At 54.3% G+C, this 15,165-nt stretch overlaps 1 protein-coding gene across 1 annotated transcript; it reads left to right on the forward strand.

The window, feature by feature from the left end:
* Positions 1 to 4,857: 4,857 nt before the first annotated feature.
* NIPSNAP1 (nipsnap homolog 1) lies at positions 4,858 to 15,116 on the forward strand. The gene is made up of 10 exons (XM_060192875.1): positions 4,858 to 5,011; positions 8,442 to 8,569; positions 8,654 to 8,699; positions 8,858 to 8,952; positions 11,626 to 11,696; positions 11,780 to 11,920; positions 12,222 to 12,253; positions 12,575 to 12,669; positions 13,308 to 13,391; positions 14,084 to 15,116. The coding sequence occupies exons 1-10, from the start codon at positions 4,899 to 4,901 to the stop codon at positions 14,146 to 14,148; spliced, it is 870 nt and encodes a 289-aa protein (XP_060048858.1). The 5' UTR covers positions 4,858 to 4,898; the 3' UTR covers positions 14,149 to 15,116.
* The last annotated feature ends 49 nt before the right edge of the window (positions 15,117 to 15,165 follow it).

Here is a 15,165-nt window from a genome sequence, read left to right on the forward strand (position 1 = left end):
GGGTATGCACTCCAGAAAGGTGGACTTGACGGTGAGGCTCCTGCCCATGCCAGACAGCCAGACATCAAAGCTTCCCCATCCCTGTTCCGCTTGTGTGGAGGCTCCCAGGGGCTGGAGGTGCAATCCTCTGAGAGCAGCTGGACCTGAGCATAGAGCCATCCGTAAAGAGCCGGTGACACCGCCACGGCCGGGCCATTTATCTCTTTGCTCTTCTGAAGCCCATTAGTTGATGATCGATTTGGCCCCAGGAATGAATGGTGACAGGTTTGCCCATATTTTACACTTGTGAACCTGCTGGCGGCTCACATATGCAGCTCTGCCCATCCGTCTTTGTCCCTGCTCCTGTCACTTCCCTTCATTAGCAGGGCAGCAGGCCTCTCCCTGCTGTGATAAAAGGGGGTTCTGAGAGGGCAGTGGGAGGGAGAGGGAAAGATGGAAGTGGACGGAGAGATCCCAGGACAGAAGGTGCTGGAGAGCCCTGCTCCCAGGTATGGCTTGAAGAACTGAGTCCAGCCCCACTGTTAAGCTGGACTGGGCCACAGGTATAGACATGCTTTTTCTCACCAGAGCACTGCTCAGCTCTGCCTTATGGTGGTGCAAGGGATTGAACCTGGAACTGTGGAGTCTCAGGCAGGAGAGTCTCTTTGCAGAACCATTATGCTATCTACTCCTGTCTGCCCTTTACTTATTTCTTTACTTCTTTATTGGGGAATTAATGTTTTGCATTCAACAGTATATATTTTTTCTTTTTAAAAATTTATTTTCCCTTTTGTTGCCCTGTTGTTTTATTGTTGTAGTTATTGTTGTTGTTATTGATGTCATCATTGTTGGATAGGACAGAGAGAAATGGAGAGAGGAGGGGAAGACAGAGAGGGGGAGAGAAAGACAGACACCTGCAGACCTGCTTCGCCACCTATGAAGTGACTCCCCTGCAGGTGGGGAGCCGAGGGCTTAAACCGGGATCCTTACACTGGTCCTTGCACTTTGCACCACATTTGCTTAACCCATTGCGCTACCGCCCGGCCCCCACTTTTTTTTCTTTTTAATCCTTTGTTTATTGGGTAAAGACAGCCAGATAAAGCGGAAGGAAGGGGGTGGTAGAGAGGGAAAGAGATAGAGACACCTGCAGCATTATTTCACCACTCGAGAAATCTTTCTGCCTGCAGGTGGGGACCCGGGACTTGAACCCTGATCCTTCCGCTTTATAACATGTGCAATCAACCAGGTGTGTCACCACCTGGCCCCGGGGCACATGTATAGGGACCTGACTTCAATCCCCTGCTGCACGGACAGCACCAGGTTGCTGTAGGATGGTGGAGCGGTACTGTGGTCTCTCTCTCAGTGTCTCTCTGTCTCTCTCTCTCTCTCAGTCTCTCTTCTCCTTTTCCTGGTCCCGGGAAGTTGATGCATGGCTTCATACATGTGTGAGGCCTTTGCTCATCCCATGGTCCTGATTTAAAGAAAAATTAAGTGGGGAGTCGGGTGGTAGCAGCGGGTTAAGTGCAAAGCGCAGGTGATGCAAAGCGCAAGGACCGGCATAAGGATCCAGATTCGAGTCCACAGCTCCCCACCTGCAGGGGAGTCGCTTCACAGGTGGTGAAGTAGGTCTACATTTACATATTATCATTTATCTGTCTTTTTCTCCCCCTCTGTCTTCCCCTCCTCTCTCCATTTCTCTCTGTCCTATCTAACAACAACATCAACAACAACAATAACTACAACAATGAAAAACAACAAAGGCAACAAAAAGGGAAAATAAATAAATAAATAAATATATATATATATATATATATATATATATATATATATAAAGAAGACATTAAGCTGGGTGACCAGCCTCTCCATGCCCTGTGGCTTCTCGCGCTGCTTCTGACACCTGTGCAGCTCCTCCCCTGAGCAGGGCTGACGCCTACTGACCCGCAAGACACACACAAGTGACAGTCTGACGTCCAAGGTCAGGTCATAGACGTCCTGTCCTGGAAAGTTCCACCTGACCGTATCTCAGCCACGTGGTCTGGGGGAGGCAGCTTGCGCACACACTCAGAGAACCTGCAGCCACGCATGTGGCCCTGGCCAGGTGTCTGGATGACTCAGAGGCCCGCAGGGAAGCACATTTTCAGGTGGCCACGGCCCAGGCTGACATTGTGATGGCAGCAGCTTCATGACACAGCCCTGATAACCACTCCCGTTTATACTCCTGACCCCTTTGGAACCGTGAGAGATAATAAATGTTGATGAGTTCAAGCTGCTGCATTTTGGAGCAATTTATTTCACAGAAATTGGAAATGATCTGACTCTTTATTTGTGGAATGGGAGAGATATCTGTCTGGTCTGCTGCCCTGAACATGGTGCGGGGACCTGCTCATACCAGGTGCTCATTTACCCAGCCTTAGATTTGCGCACGGAGTGTCCCCCACCCGCCATGCCTCCTAGCCCTCACCGCCACCCGCTCCTTCAGGCAGGCATAGTAGAATTAGTTAACATTCTAGGATGGGGGCCAGGCGGCATCTCACCCAATAGAAGACCCATGTTCCATGCACAGAGCCCTGGGTTTGAGAGTTATACATGTGAACGTCATGGACTGTTGTTGTGGCGGTCTGGTGTCGGCTGCACCGCAGAGAAGAGAGTGGACGTCCAGAGCAAAGGGGTACACAAATCTTTATTATAGGATGGGGGGGTTGGTTCAGACCACGTGGAGCCAGCCGGCAATGGCCGTCCCCACTACCTGACCACGGGGGGAGAGAAAGGGGTGAGATCTGAGAGAGGGGGAGCTGAGAGCCCAGAGGGGGGGGGTGAGGGGGCTTTTTATTGAGCGACAACCAGGGGTGACGTGTGGGGCCAGGATTGATTGAAGGGGGCACTGCTAGGATTTTGCGGGGCATAGTAAAACCTGGGGACGGAGACTGCATCAGAATAATTCCTCAGCAACAATGGACAACACCAGGGAGAGCTCCATGCAAGGCAGAGTCATGCTATGGTATCTCTCCTCTGTGATGGTGTCTCTCTCCTCTGTGACAGTGTCTGTCTCTGCCAAAAAGTAAAGAATGAAAAATTAGCTCAGGTCGGGGAAGACACTCAGCAGTGTGTTTTTTTTTATCTTTTTTAAAAAATACTTATTTATTTATTTTCCTTTTTGTTGCCCTTGCTTTTTAATTTTTTTTAATTTAATTTGTTTTACTTTTAAGAGAGATGCAGACAGAGACACACACACAGAGAAACACCAAAGCATCACTCAGCTCTGGCTTATGGTGGGGTCTTACAAGCCTCAGGCATGACAGTCTGTTTACATAACCATTATGCTATCTCCCCTGCCCTGTTTTTTTTTTATTGTTGTTGTAGTTATTATTGATATTGTAGTTATTATTGATGTTGTCATTGTTAGATAGACAGAGAGAAATGGAGAGAGGAGGGGAAGACAGAGAGGGGGAGAGAAAGACAGACACCTGCAGACCTGCTTCACCGCCTGTGAAGTGACTCCCCTGCAGGTGGGGAGCCAGGGCTCAACTTGGATCCTGCGGGTCCTTGTGCTTCACGCCACCTGCGCTTAACCCGCTGTGCTACCGGCTGACTCCCTGTTTTATTTTTTATTGCATAGAGACAGAAATCAAGAGGGAAGGTGGAGAGAGACAGAGAGAGAGGGAGACCTATAGCACTGCTTCACCACTTGCGAAACTATCCTTGTTGCAGATGGGGACCAGGGTCTTGAACCTAAGTCTTTGTATATGGTAACATGCACCCTCGAGGGGCATCACAATGAACCCCTTCTGTCTAAAAAAATAATATATATATATATATATATATATATATATATATACACACACATATGTATGTATACATATACACATACATATATTGAAAAAGAGTAGAGAGGGGACCCGGGCAGTGGCTCAGTGGTTAAGAGCACGCAGCGAGAAACGCAAGGACCGGCAAGGATCCCGGTTCGAGCCCTTGGCTCCCCACCTGCAGGGGAGTCGCTTCACAGGCGGTGAAGCAGGTCTGCAGGTGTCTGTCTTTCTCTCCCCCTCTCTGTCTTTCCCTCCTGTCTCCATTTCTCTCTGTCCTATCCAACAATGACTTACATCTGTAACTACAACAATAAAACAACAAGGGCAACAAAAGGGAATAAGTAAATAAACAAATAAAACATAAAAAAAAAAGAAAAAAGAAAAAGAGTAGAGAGAAAGCCCTGAGCCTGTCTGCCTGTCCCAGCTGCCTGGCCATCTGTCTCTGAGACTGTGACAAAGGTAGCAGGGGCTTACAGACCCCAGCAGCTCACCCCTGCATGCCTAGCCAAGCAGCCCTGCTACACTAACGCTTCTGTTTCCCAGAGGTGAAACTTGGGGGCCACAGTGGGCAGGGAGTTTGCTCCAGGTCACAGAGCAAGTCCTCATTGCGAACTGGGGGCTCAGGGCCTGGGGGGGTGAGGGGAGAGGGCCTGGGGGGGTGAGGGGAGAGGCCCCAGGCCACGCCCACCCGCTCTGCAGGGGCGTGGCTGCGCAGGCAACGCCCCCAAAAGGGATCGGGGCGGGGCTTAGTGACCCACCCTCTTCCCCAGCTGGCCAGGGGCAGGGCCTGGGCACGCCCCCTCTCCGGCGTCGCTCTAAAGACACCCCATCTCGGGGTTGGGGGCGGGGGCTGTGCCCGCCCCACCTCCACCGCTATCCCGGGGACAGCCTACCCCGGGCCCCGCCCCTGAGACCGGTTTGGGGCGGGGCTTAGTTAGACCCCGCCTCGTCGCGGAGTTCTGGGCGGGATTTGAAGAAGCCCCGCCTCCGTGGTGGATGGGACGGGCTTTCTGGGGGCCCGCCCCGGGTTGCGTCAGGGGGCGTGGTCTGACGACGCCCCGCCCTACCACCACCCCGGGGGCGGGGCTTCCCTGCGCAGCGCTGCGCTCCAACATGGCTCCGCGGCTGTGCAGCATCCCGAGCGCGGCGCGGCACCTGCTGGGGGGCCGCCGACTGCTGGGGGGCCGGGGGCCCCGCGCTGGGGACGCGGCGGCTGCGGGCGCGCGGTAAGAGCTGGCGCGGGCGGGCAGGGGCGCGCGAGGCTGCAGGGCGGGGCGGGGCCCGGAGCACCCCCTGGCTTGGATGCGGGTGGCGCGGCCCGGCCTGGGCGAAGGTGGGGGCGGGGAGGGGCGCAGCTCTGTCCGCGGGCTCCGGGTGCGGGCAGAGCCTGGGGCATGGGGGAGCAGGACACCCCGCTCCAGGCCTCCCTGGGGATGGTGAGAGAGCGCCCTAAGGATTTTCCCGGAGAGGTGGGATGGAGCAACCGGGGACCCCCATCCCTGGCTAATGGCCGCCGGGACCCTGGAGCCTGGCAGAGCCGAGCAGGTGGGAAGCCGGAGGCTCCGTGGGGATGGGGATGGGGATGGGGATGGGGATGGGGATGGGGATGGGGATGGGGATGGGGATGGGGATGGGAGCCTCCCAAGGTGACTTTATCTGCTGTCCCGAGGCAGCAAGCCTGTGTGCAGAACCCAGACACCCCCGTGCTATTTGCACCAAGATGGTGGCAATGCCAGCGCTGTGGGTTTGAGAACTGCAGGTGTGGAAATACTGGGGTCACCAAGCTCACTCATTCATTCATTCATTCATTCATTCATTTGTTTATATGCAGTGTGGGGCAGTGAGCCCCCGGCCTTGTGCATGCATATGTGATTACTGGTATGTGATCACTTTATTTATTTTATTTAAAGATTTATTTTATACAGGACACACAGAGAGAGAGAAACATCTCTTTCTACATGGGGCTTCAGGGACGGAAATAGGAGCCTCAGGCATGCAAGCCTTCCTCCTGCTGTGTGTGGTCCTCCTAATTAAAAAGGACCGAGCTTAAGCGCACGTGGCGCAAAGCGCAGGGACCGGGTAAGGATCCCGGTTAGAGCCCCCGGCTCTCCACCTGCAGGGGAGTCGCTTCACAGGCGGTGAAGCAGGTCTGCGGGTGTCTATCTTTCTCTCCCCTCTCTCTGTCTTCCCCTCCTCTCTCCATTTCTCTCTGTCCTATCCAACAACAAAGCAACGTCAACAATGGCAATAATAACCGCAACAAGGCTGCAACAACTAGGGCAACAAAAAGGGGAAAAAATGGCCTCCAGGAGCGGTGGATTCATGTTGCAGGCACCGAGCCCAGCAGTAACCCTGGAGGAAAAAAAAAAAAGGGACCAAGCTTGGGAAAACTTTCTGGAGCAAAGATAGATAGCATAATGGTTATACAAACAGACTGTCGGGAGTTGGGCGAAGCGCAGCAGGTTAAGCGCAGGTGGTGCAAAGCTCAAGGACCAGCCTAACAATCCTAGTTCCAGCCCCCAGCTCCCCACCTGCAGGGAGTCGCTTCACAGGCGGTGAAGCAGGTCTGCAGGTGTGTCTCTTTCTCTCCCCCTGTCTTCCCCTCCTTTCTCCATTTCTCTCTGTCCTATCCAACAACGACAGCAGTAACAACAACAATGATAAACAATAAAGGCAACAAAAGGGAAAATAAGTAAATATAAAAAAAATTTTAAATGCCTGAGGCTGCAAAGTCCCAGGTTCAGTCCCCACCACCACCATTAGCCAGAGCTGATCAGTACTCTGGGTAGGAAAAGAAAGAAAGAAAGAAAGAAAGAAAGAAAGAAAGAAAGAAAGAAAAAAAACTTTCTGTAACACTTGGAAAGCAGATGATCATTAGAATTTCAAGTGACGTCAGTCATTCTGCCTGTGTTTCCTAAGCAGTGCGGAGCCATGGAAGCCTTCTGAGCAGGGGACTAGTGTCACAGTGGTGGTGCTTAATAAAGACTGAGGGGCAGGAACTGGGGGGTCGCTTGTGAGGTCAGTAGGAACAGAGATGGTGGCTGAACCACACCAGGCCCCTCCTCCCTCAGCCCATCCAGCTGGCGGGGATGGAGCTGAGCTTGGGTCAGGCCTCTGTGTGAGGATGTGCGGAGGGAAGAATGAGGGCAAAGGAGGGTGGTTGGGAACAAGAACAGGGAAACTGGGGCCGGGTGGTGGTGCACCAGGTTAAGTGCACATGTTACAGTGAGCAAGCATCTGGGGGTTCAAGCCCCCAGTCCCCACCTTCAGGGGGAAAGCTTCACAAATGGTGAAACAGTATTGCAGGTGTCTCTCTTTCTCCCTCTTACTTCCCCTGCCTCTCAATTTCTGGCTATCTCTATCCAATAAATAAATAAAGAGAATAAAGAAGAACAAGAGAACTTTGTGATTTTGCTGAGAAGGTGAAGCCTACACTCTTGAAAATACACACCCAAGAGTGCGTCTCCTAGCCTAGGCCCGCCTGCCGTCCTGGGTGGCCTATGGATGCTGCCCGAAGGGGCTCTCACGGGAGACAGGCTGTTGCTCACAGACCCTGCATGTGAAAATGCTGGGCTGTGGAGGAGGGAGGGGCAAGAGGAGCCCCCCCACACCCAGCTCCAGCCCCTCAGCCTCCAGACTGGCCCAGTGTCTATTGATCTTGGTCTGTAGTGATGTTAATCAGTTACTTGAAGCCCCGGCCTCTGGAACAAAGGTCTTGTTGGCAGAGTCCCCACCACCCTCCTGCCAGGGATAAGCAGCCCCTCCACAGCCAAACCAAAGGTCGCATCAAAGCTGCTGGCTTTGCCAGAGACACCCAGCTGGAAACCCCACGTGATGCTCTGCTCCCCAGGCTGGTGGCCCACCCAAGGGGGCTGGCTTCGGAGGAAAGAGATCTGACTGTGGGCGAGTTCTTTCAACTTCTTCCTTCCTTCCTTCCTTCCTTTTTTTAATTATAGGTAGAGGCAGAGAGAAAGCACGAAAGAGACCACAGCACCAAAACTTCCTTCAAAGTGGTGGGGGCCAGTCTTGAACCTGAGTCATGAACTTGGCAAACCAATGCAGTGTCCACATGAGTTCCTTTAACTAACCGGCCTTCTTTTTTGTCATCTGGGAAACGGGGACACTGGTAGTATCAGCACGGTGGCATCATGCCATGAAGGTTAGGGTTAGGGTTAGCTCAAAGCTGGACTGACTGTGCATGCCAGCACACTGACCCCACCCAGTGACCCAGCTCCAGTGCCTGTGTTTATGGGACGCCAGGGCATGAGTGGAGGACTTAGCATGTCTGATGCCTCTGAGTGGCCTTCCTTTTTTTTTTTTTTTTCTTTTTGTCACTGGGTCTTCTCTCTTCTAGGTCAACACTTTTCAAGTAGAAAGAGAAAAACTGGGGAGACAGCATAATGGTTCGGCAAAAAACATGCCTGAGGCCCTGGGGTCTCAGGATCAATGCCAGCACCACCATAAACAAGAGTGGAGCAGTGCTCTGGTCTCCCTTGCTAAAAAGAAGTAGTAACCAGGGGATCTGGTTGAACGCCCCTATTAGAATGCACAGGCAGGTGGGCTTCTCTGGGTGAGCTGGTGTCCAGCCCCCATTATGACTTTACTAAAGAAGCAGATGCCAGGGCCGCCTATACCCGCGACTGCTCTGTCCTGCAGCTCCTACTCCAAGGACGGTGAAGGCAGCTGGTTCCGCTCGCTGTTTGTCCACAAGGTGGACCCTCGGAAGGATGCCCACTCCACCCTGCTGTCCAAGAAGGAGACCAGCAACCTCTACAAGATCCAGTGTGAGCGGCTGAGTGGCTGCCCTGCCCTGGGCCTGGGTGGGACCCCTGGGCCAGTGCCTCAGCTCCCACTCTGCCCTCTTGCAGTTCACAACGTGAAGCCTGAGTGTCTGGACGCCTACAACAGTATCACGTGAGCGTGTCCCCACACCCCTGGAGGCTTCTGAGGATGCCCGTCCACCCTGCTTCACAGAGATGGGGCAGGTCCCAGCCTGACACAGAAACCCCTCTGATGGGAGCCCTGGTGGCTGGCGCCTGCCCCCTGAGCCTGCCTCTGTGTCCCTCCCACAGTGAGGCCGTCCTTCCCAAGCTGCACCTGGACGAGGACTACCCCTGCTCACTCGTGGGCAACTGGAACACATGGTATGGGGAGCAGGACCAGGCAGGTGAGTGCGGTGACTCCGCCTGGCCCTGCTGCTTCCCAGTCCAGTGCTGCCTCCAGGCACCTCTCTCCAGCCCCTCTCACCCTCCAGTTCAGGCTGCTTGCTAATGCTATTGGCTCTGCCCTGAGCCTCTCTTTCTTTTTCCATCACAGCTCTCTGTGGCTGATGATACTAAGGATCAAACCTGGGGCGAGTACGTGTAAGGCATGGGGCACTGAGTTCCAGCCCCAGCCTCCTCCTCCTCCTCCTCCTCCTCAGGCTCACCTCCCCCTGGAGGCCCCCTGGATTTCATCCCAGGGTGACTGGGTGCCCCGTAGCATATGTGTCTGTATCCGTGTCTGGGGTGGCGAGTCCTGACAAGGCAGGGCTCAGGGTGCCTGTCGTTTGAGAGCTTTTTTTGTTGTTGTTTTTAAATTTATTTTTCCTTTTGTTGCCCTTGTTTTTTTGTTGTTGTAGTTATTGTTGTTGATGTTGTAGTTGTTGGATAGGACAGAGAGAAATGGAGAGAGGAGGGAAAGACAAAGAGGAAGAGAGAAAGAGAGATACCTGCAGACCTGCTTCACCGCCTGTGAAGCGACTCCCCTGCAGGTGGGGAGCCGGGGGCTCGAACCAGGATCCTTACACCGGTCCTTGCGCTTCATGCCACTTGCGCTTCATGCCACATGCGCTTAACCTGCTGCGCTACTGCCCGACTCCCAGGGTGCCTGTCTTTTAACATTCTCTCTAAAGATGCATTTATTTATGGCAGGGATGGACAGGGAGAGAGAACCAAAGTGTCACTATGGCACAAGAGATCACACCAGGAACAGGAAGTGAACTCAGGACCTTTTGCTTTTTTTTTTTTTTTTAACCAAAGCAATTAACAGCTCTGGTGCAATTTAATTTGCCAATTCCAGTTCAGGTTCTACTTGTGTTTTCTTTTCTGAACTTGTTTTTCAAATTCTGCCTGAGAGTGAGATCATCCCATATTCATCCTTCTGTTTCTGACTTATTTCACTTAATATGAATTTTTCACGGTCCATCCAAGATCGGCTGAAAATGGTGAGGTCACCATATTTAATAGCTGAGTAGTATTCCATTGTGTATATAGACCACAACTTGCTCAGCCACTCATCTGTTGTTGGACACCTGGGTTGCTTCCAGTTTTTGGCTATTACAAATTGTGCTGCCAAGAACATGTGTGTACACAGATCTTTTAGGATGGATGTGTTGGGTTCCTTAGGATATGTCCCCAGGAGAGGAATTGCAGGGTCATAGGGTAGGTCCATTTCTAGCCTTCTGAGAGTTCTCCAGACTGTTCTCCACAGAGGTTGGACCCATTGACATTCCCACCAGCAGTGTAGGAGGGTTCCTTTGACCCCACACCCTCTCCAGCATTTGCTGCTGTTAACTTTTCTGATGTATGACATTCTCACAGGAGTGAAGTGGTATCTCACTGTTGTCTTTATTTGCATTTCTCTGACAATCAGAGACTTGGAGCATTTTTTCATGTGTTTCTTGGCCTTTTGGATCTCTTCTGTGGTGAATATTCTGTCCGTGTCCTCCCCCCATTTTTGGATGGGGTTATTTGTTGTCTTGTTGAGATTTGCAAGTTCTTTATATATTCTGGTTATTAGCCTCTTGTCTGATGTATGGCATGTAAAGATCTTCTCCCATTCTGTGAGGGGTCTCTTGGTTTGGGTAGTGGTTTCTTTAGCTGTGCAGAAGCTTTTTAATTTGATGTAGTCCCATAGGTTTATGCTTGCCTTAGTCTTCTTTGTAATTGGATTCTTTTCATTGAAGATGGCTTTAAAATGTATGCGGAAAAGAGTTCTGCCAATATTTTCCTCTAAGTATCTGAGAGTTTGTGGTCTAACATCCACTGTGGTCTCTTTTCCTCTGTCACAGTGTCTCTCTCTTTAACAGTTTATTTGTATTTACTCATGAGAAAGATAGGAGAGAGAAAGAACCAAACATTACTCTGGTATATATGCTGCCAGGGATTGAACTCAGGACCTCATGGTTGAGAGTCCAGTGCTTTATCCACTGCGCCACCTCCTGGACTTCTCGGTCTCTGTCTCTACCTGGATAAAAAAGACCCTGGAGGTGGGGGTGCGAGAGCTTTTCCTGGCTGGGGACTTGGTGAAAAAGTTTCAAGTAGGGGAGTTGGGCGGTAGCGCAGCGAGTTAAGGGCACGTGGTGCCAAGCACAAGGACCTGCAGAAGGATCCCAGTTCGAGCCCCCGGCTCCCCACCTGCAGGGGAGTCGCTTCACAGGCGGTGAAGCAGGTCTGCAGGTGTCTGTCTTTCTCTCCCCCTCTCTGTCTTCCTCTCCTCTCTCCATTTCTCTCTGTCCTAGCCAACGACGAATGACATCAATAACAACAATAATAACTATAACAATAAAAAAAAAAATTTTTTCCAGTAAGGGGCCCAGGACACTGCTGGTGCTGCACCGTGACTAAGGCAGTCTGGGTGGGGTCACCAGTCCCATGAGACTGGGGTCCGCAGGGTTGAAGGCCACCTGGCAGGGCAGGAGTTCAAAGTTGAGTCTCTTGGCTGATGCCTGAAGTTCTGCTCTTAGCACAGCCGCCGTCCACGGGGCAGGGGAACAGGGTGGAACATGCCTTCCAGCTGCCTCAGCGTGAGGAGGGCAGAGTCCCGTGGCCCCTGACCTCGTCTCCCCCCACCCCTGCAGTCCACCTGTGGCGCTTCTCTGGCGGCTACCCTGCCCTCATGGACTGCATGAACAAGCTGAAGAGCAACAAGGTAGGTGACCCTCGGGCTCTCGGGCTCACCACTCCGGCCGGTCCCCACCCCCCTGCGCTGTCAGACCGCCGTGATCCCCACAGGAGTACCTGGAATTCCGGAAGGAGCGGAGCCAGATGCTGCTGTCCAGGAGGAACCAGATGCTGCTGGAGTTCAGCTTCTGGAATGAGCCCCAGCCCAGGGCAGGCCCCAACATCTACGAGCTGAGGACCTACAAGCTCAAGGTGCTCCCCCCACACACACACACATGGATGCTGCTTCGCCAAGGTGCCCCCCCACCGCCCCCCCCCCCACGGATGCTGCTTCGCCAGTATCCGTCACATTCAGGCCCAGTGCCCCAGTGCCCAAACGGGACTACCCAGCCTCCACCTCCCTCCAGGCCAGAGCGGAGTCCCACCAGGCTTGGGTCAGACCCCCACCTGGGGCTCAGCTGCTGCTGCGGGAGCTGGGGGCCCACCGCCACGGGCACCATTGGCAGGCGGAGTCTGAGCTGGGCTCACGCTGCCTTTTCTGGTCTTCTTTCAGCCTGGAACTATGATTGAGTGGGGCAACAACTGGTGAGTGCCAACTCTTGGACTTGGGGGCCCTGCCCACCTGTCCCACCAAGGCCCCTGGTGTCCAGCTCCCCGGGTCAGGGAGCACACACCCCCTGCCTTGCCCTGCCCTCTTGGGCCCAGGGGAGGATCCAGCCTAGAAGGCGGGGGAGGGGTTTCCGTAACAGGGCTAGGCCTGCCCTGGCCCTCAGCTGGCACCTGCACTCCTGACCCCGTTCTGCTCATCTCCGAGCATGGGTCCCGCCCAGATCCCCTCCAAGTGTGGTGAGTCAGTCTGGGGACAGTCTGCCCCCTGCCTCTGCCCACGTGCTTCTGCCTTGCCAGGGCTCGGGCCATCAAGTACCGGCAGGAGAACCAGGAGGCAGTGGGCGGCTTCTTCTCGCAGATCGGGGAGCTGTACGTGGTTCACCATCTCTGGGGTACGCTTTGGGCCCCGTCCCCTCTCTCCACTGTCACCTTCTGATACCGCAGGGACACGTGCTGCCTGGGGCCTCGTGTTTGAGAGCCCACTTGTGATTTCACATCCCGGGCCACCTGGTCTGTGTCACATGATGCTTCCTCCAGAAGCCAGGTGCTTTGCCAGGCTCGCCATCTAGGGGAGTGAGAGGAAGTTGCGGTGGCTCAGGTGGCAGGGGCTGGAGAGTGGCCACGGGAGGTGGCAGTCAGGGCACTGAGAACCTCCAGGCCCCCTCGCTCATCTGCGGGTAGGTAGAGCCAAGGAGCTGGGTGAGTCTCCTGAGGGGAGAGGGAGAGAGTCCCAGGAGCTCCCCGACTCCTGCCTGAGCAGTGGTGCCCCGAGGAGGAGCAGGCTGCGGCTGCCAGTGCCTGTTGGTTCTGGGAAGGTTCCGTCTGAGAAGCCGAACCACCAGAGGGTCTGAGTCTGGAGCCCGAGGGTGAGCCCAGGGTGGAGACGGACACTCGGGAGTTGGCGCCAAGTGAGCCCTCAGAGATTCACGGCTCCAGGGAGGAAGAGATTAGGGCAGGGCTTGGGCCGTGCAGGAGGGCCCGTGCTGGAGGAGGCCAGAACTTGTGTGCCCACGGAGCGCCTCTCCCGCAGCCTACAAGGACCTGCAATCTCGGGAGGAGACGAGAAACGCTGCCTGGAGGAAGCGGGGCTGGGATGAGAACGTCTACTACACAGGTGAGCGGAGTCTACCGGAGCCCTCCCGCATCTCAGGATGGGGCCTCCATGCCCTGAAGGCCTGGCCTTGGTTGGCTGCCTCCAGTGCTGGGGAACTCACTCCAGACAGTGATCTCCTGGGGCCCACTCTGCTCGGTGCAGGTGGGCTTACACCCGTGTGACTCACCGCTCCTGGAGTACTCCGTTACAGTATTTCTCTTACGTTCAAGAGAGAGAGAGAGAGAGGAGAGACAACATAGCATTGTTCCATCATTTGTGGGGCTTCTCTGTGCATGGGTTGAACCCATATCCTCATGCATGAAAGAGTGCACTCAGGAGTCGGGAGGTAGCGCAGCGGGTTAAGTGCATGTGGCGCAAAGCACAAGGACGGGTGAATGGGTCCCGGTTTGAGCCCCCGGTTCCCCACCTGCAGGGGCGTCGCTTCACAGGCGGTGAAGCAGGTCTGCAGGTGTCTGTCTTTCTCTCCCCCCCTTCCTGTCTCTTTTTCTGTCCTATCCAACAACAACATCTATGACAATAATAAGTGCAAAAAGGGCAACAACAGCAAAGGAAAATGGCCTCCAGGAGCAGTGGATTCGTGGTACTGGCACTGAGTGCCAGCTGTAACACTGGAAGCAAAAAAACCAAAAAAGAAAAACCACTGTTTCTGGGGTGCCTTGAGCCCTCTCTCACCTCTGCCTCTCTCCCTCCAGTCCCTCTCGTGCGACACATGGAGTCTCGGATCATGATCCCTCTGAAGATCTCGCCCCTCCAGTGATGCTGCCACCGCCTCTGCCCCTCCCTCCCTAGAGCAGCGACCCACCGGGGCCCCCAGTCCTCCCATCAAGGTCTTCTCGTGGATCTGGGAGGACTTGAGGCAGCGATAGCTCAGGGGGCTGCAGGGCAGCAGGGTTCTGAGGACAAGCAGCCTGCCCGGGCCCTCCCCCTTGCCTCCCACCTCCCTCCATACCACCCCTGTGCTGGGACCTGTTTTAGTTTCTCTGAAGCTGTCACCTACAGTTTCTCACACTTCCTGTGAGGCCCCCCATCTCAAGGCCACCAGCCCCTAATTGCTGTCCAGGAAATTCCCACCGAGTGTCAGGGTATTGCGCCCCGTGGGGAGGGAAGGGGTTGGGCTCTGAGAAACTCCCTGGACCCCACTGTGCTGCCTACTTGCTGAATAGTCTGAGCCAAGCCGCGCCTGCTGGGGCAGAGTCTGACCCTGACCGCCTTCAGAAGCTAAGTGGCCACAGTCAGCAGGCAGGCCGCAGAACCAACCCACAATGACCGGGGCCTGGGAAGGGCCTGGGGTAGGAAACAGGGTGGGACAGGATCCCAGAATTGGGGTTTAAGCAGCAGAATTCCATTGTGAAATAGGGAAGATGGAGGTGCTAGGAGAACTCTTGCAGAGGGCTTCCTAAGGCAAGACAGACACATGGCTGTCTCCCAGAACAACAACTGAATTTGATGGCAGGGTTCCAGCCCACCTGTGCCAGGAACCCCAGCCCTCCCTCCCTCCCACAAACTGGGGTGTAGGCCAGCACCTGCCTTCCCCTTGTCCTACATTCCTTCTCTCATTACATTCTTTCTGCCCAGCCATCATTCCACTGGGCCACGGGCTGTGTGCAGGGAGTCAGTGACCTGGGGGCCTCATCTCACACCTCACGAACCCTGGTGATCCACCTCCCTTGCAGGGAAACTTACACTGGAATTGCTGATGGAACCAATTAAATGTCCACTACAAAACAGTGTCCATCCTTCATGGGCAAGGCTAGCAGATGCCTGGGGCTGCCAC

The sequence above is a fragment of the Erinaceus europaeus genome, chromosome 6 (assembly GCF_950295315.1).
Source record: "Erinaceus europaeus chromosome 6, mEriEur2.1, whole genome shotgun sequence".
NCBI lineage: Eukaryota > Metazoa > Chordata > Mammalia > Eulipotyphla > Erinaceidae > Erinaceus > Erinaceus europaeus.

What these genes read in the sequence shown, in the direction of transcription:
- NIPSNAP1 (XM_060192875.1), top strand. Translation starts at nt 4,899, where the DNA reads ATGGCTCCGCGGCTGTGCAGCATCCCGAGCGCGGCGCGGCACCTGCTG. An exon ending in GACGCCTACAACAGTATCAC is followed by an intron (nt 8,700 to 8,857) that starts GTGAGCGTGTCC and finishes TCCCTCCCACAG; the next exon opens with TGAGGCCGTCCTTCCCAAGC. An exon ending in ATTGAGTGGGGCAACAACTG is followed by an intron (nt 12,254 to 12,574) that starts GTGAGTGCCAAC and finishes CTGCCTTGCCAG; the next exon opens with GGCTCGGGCCATCAAGTACC.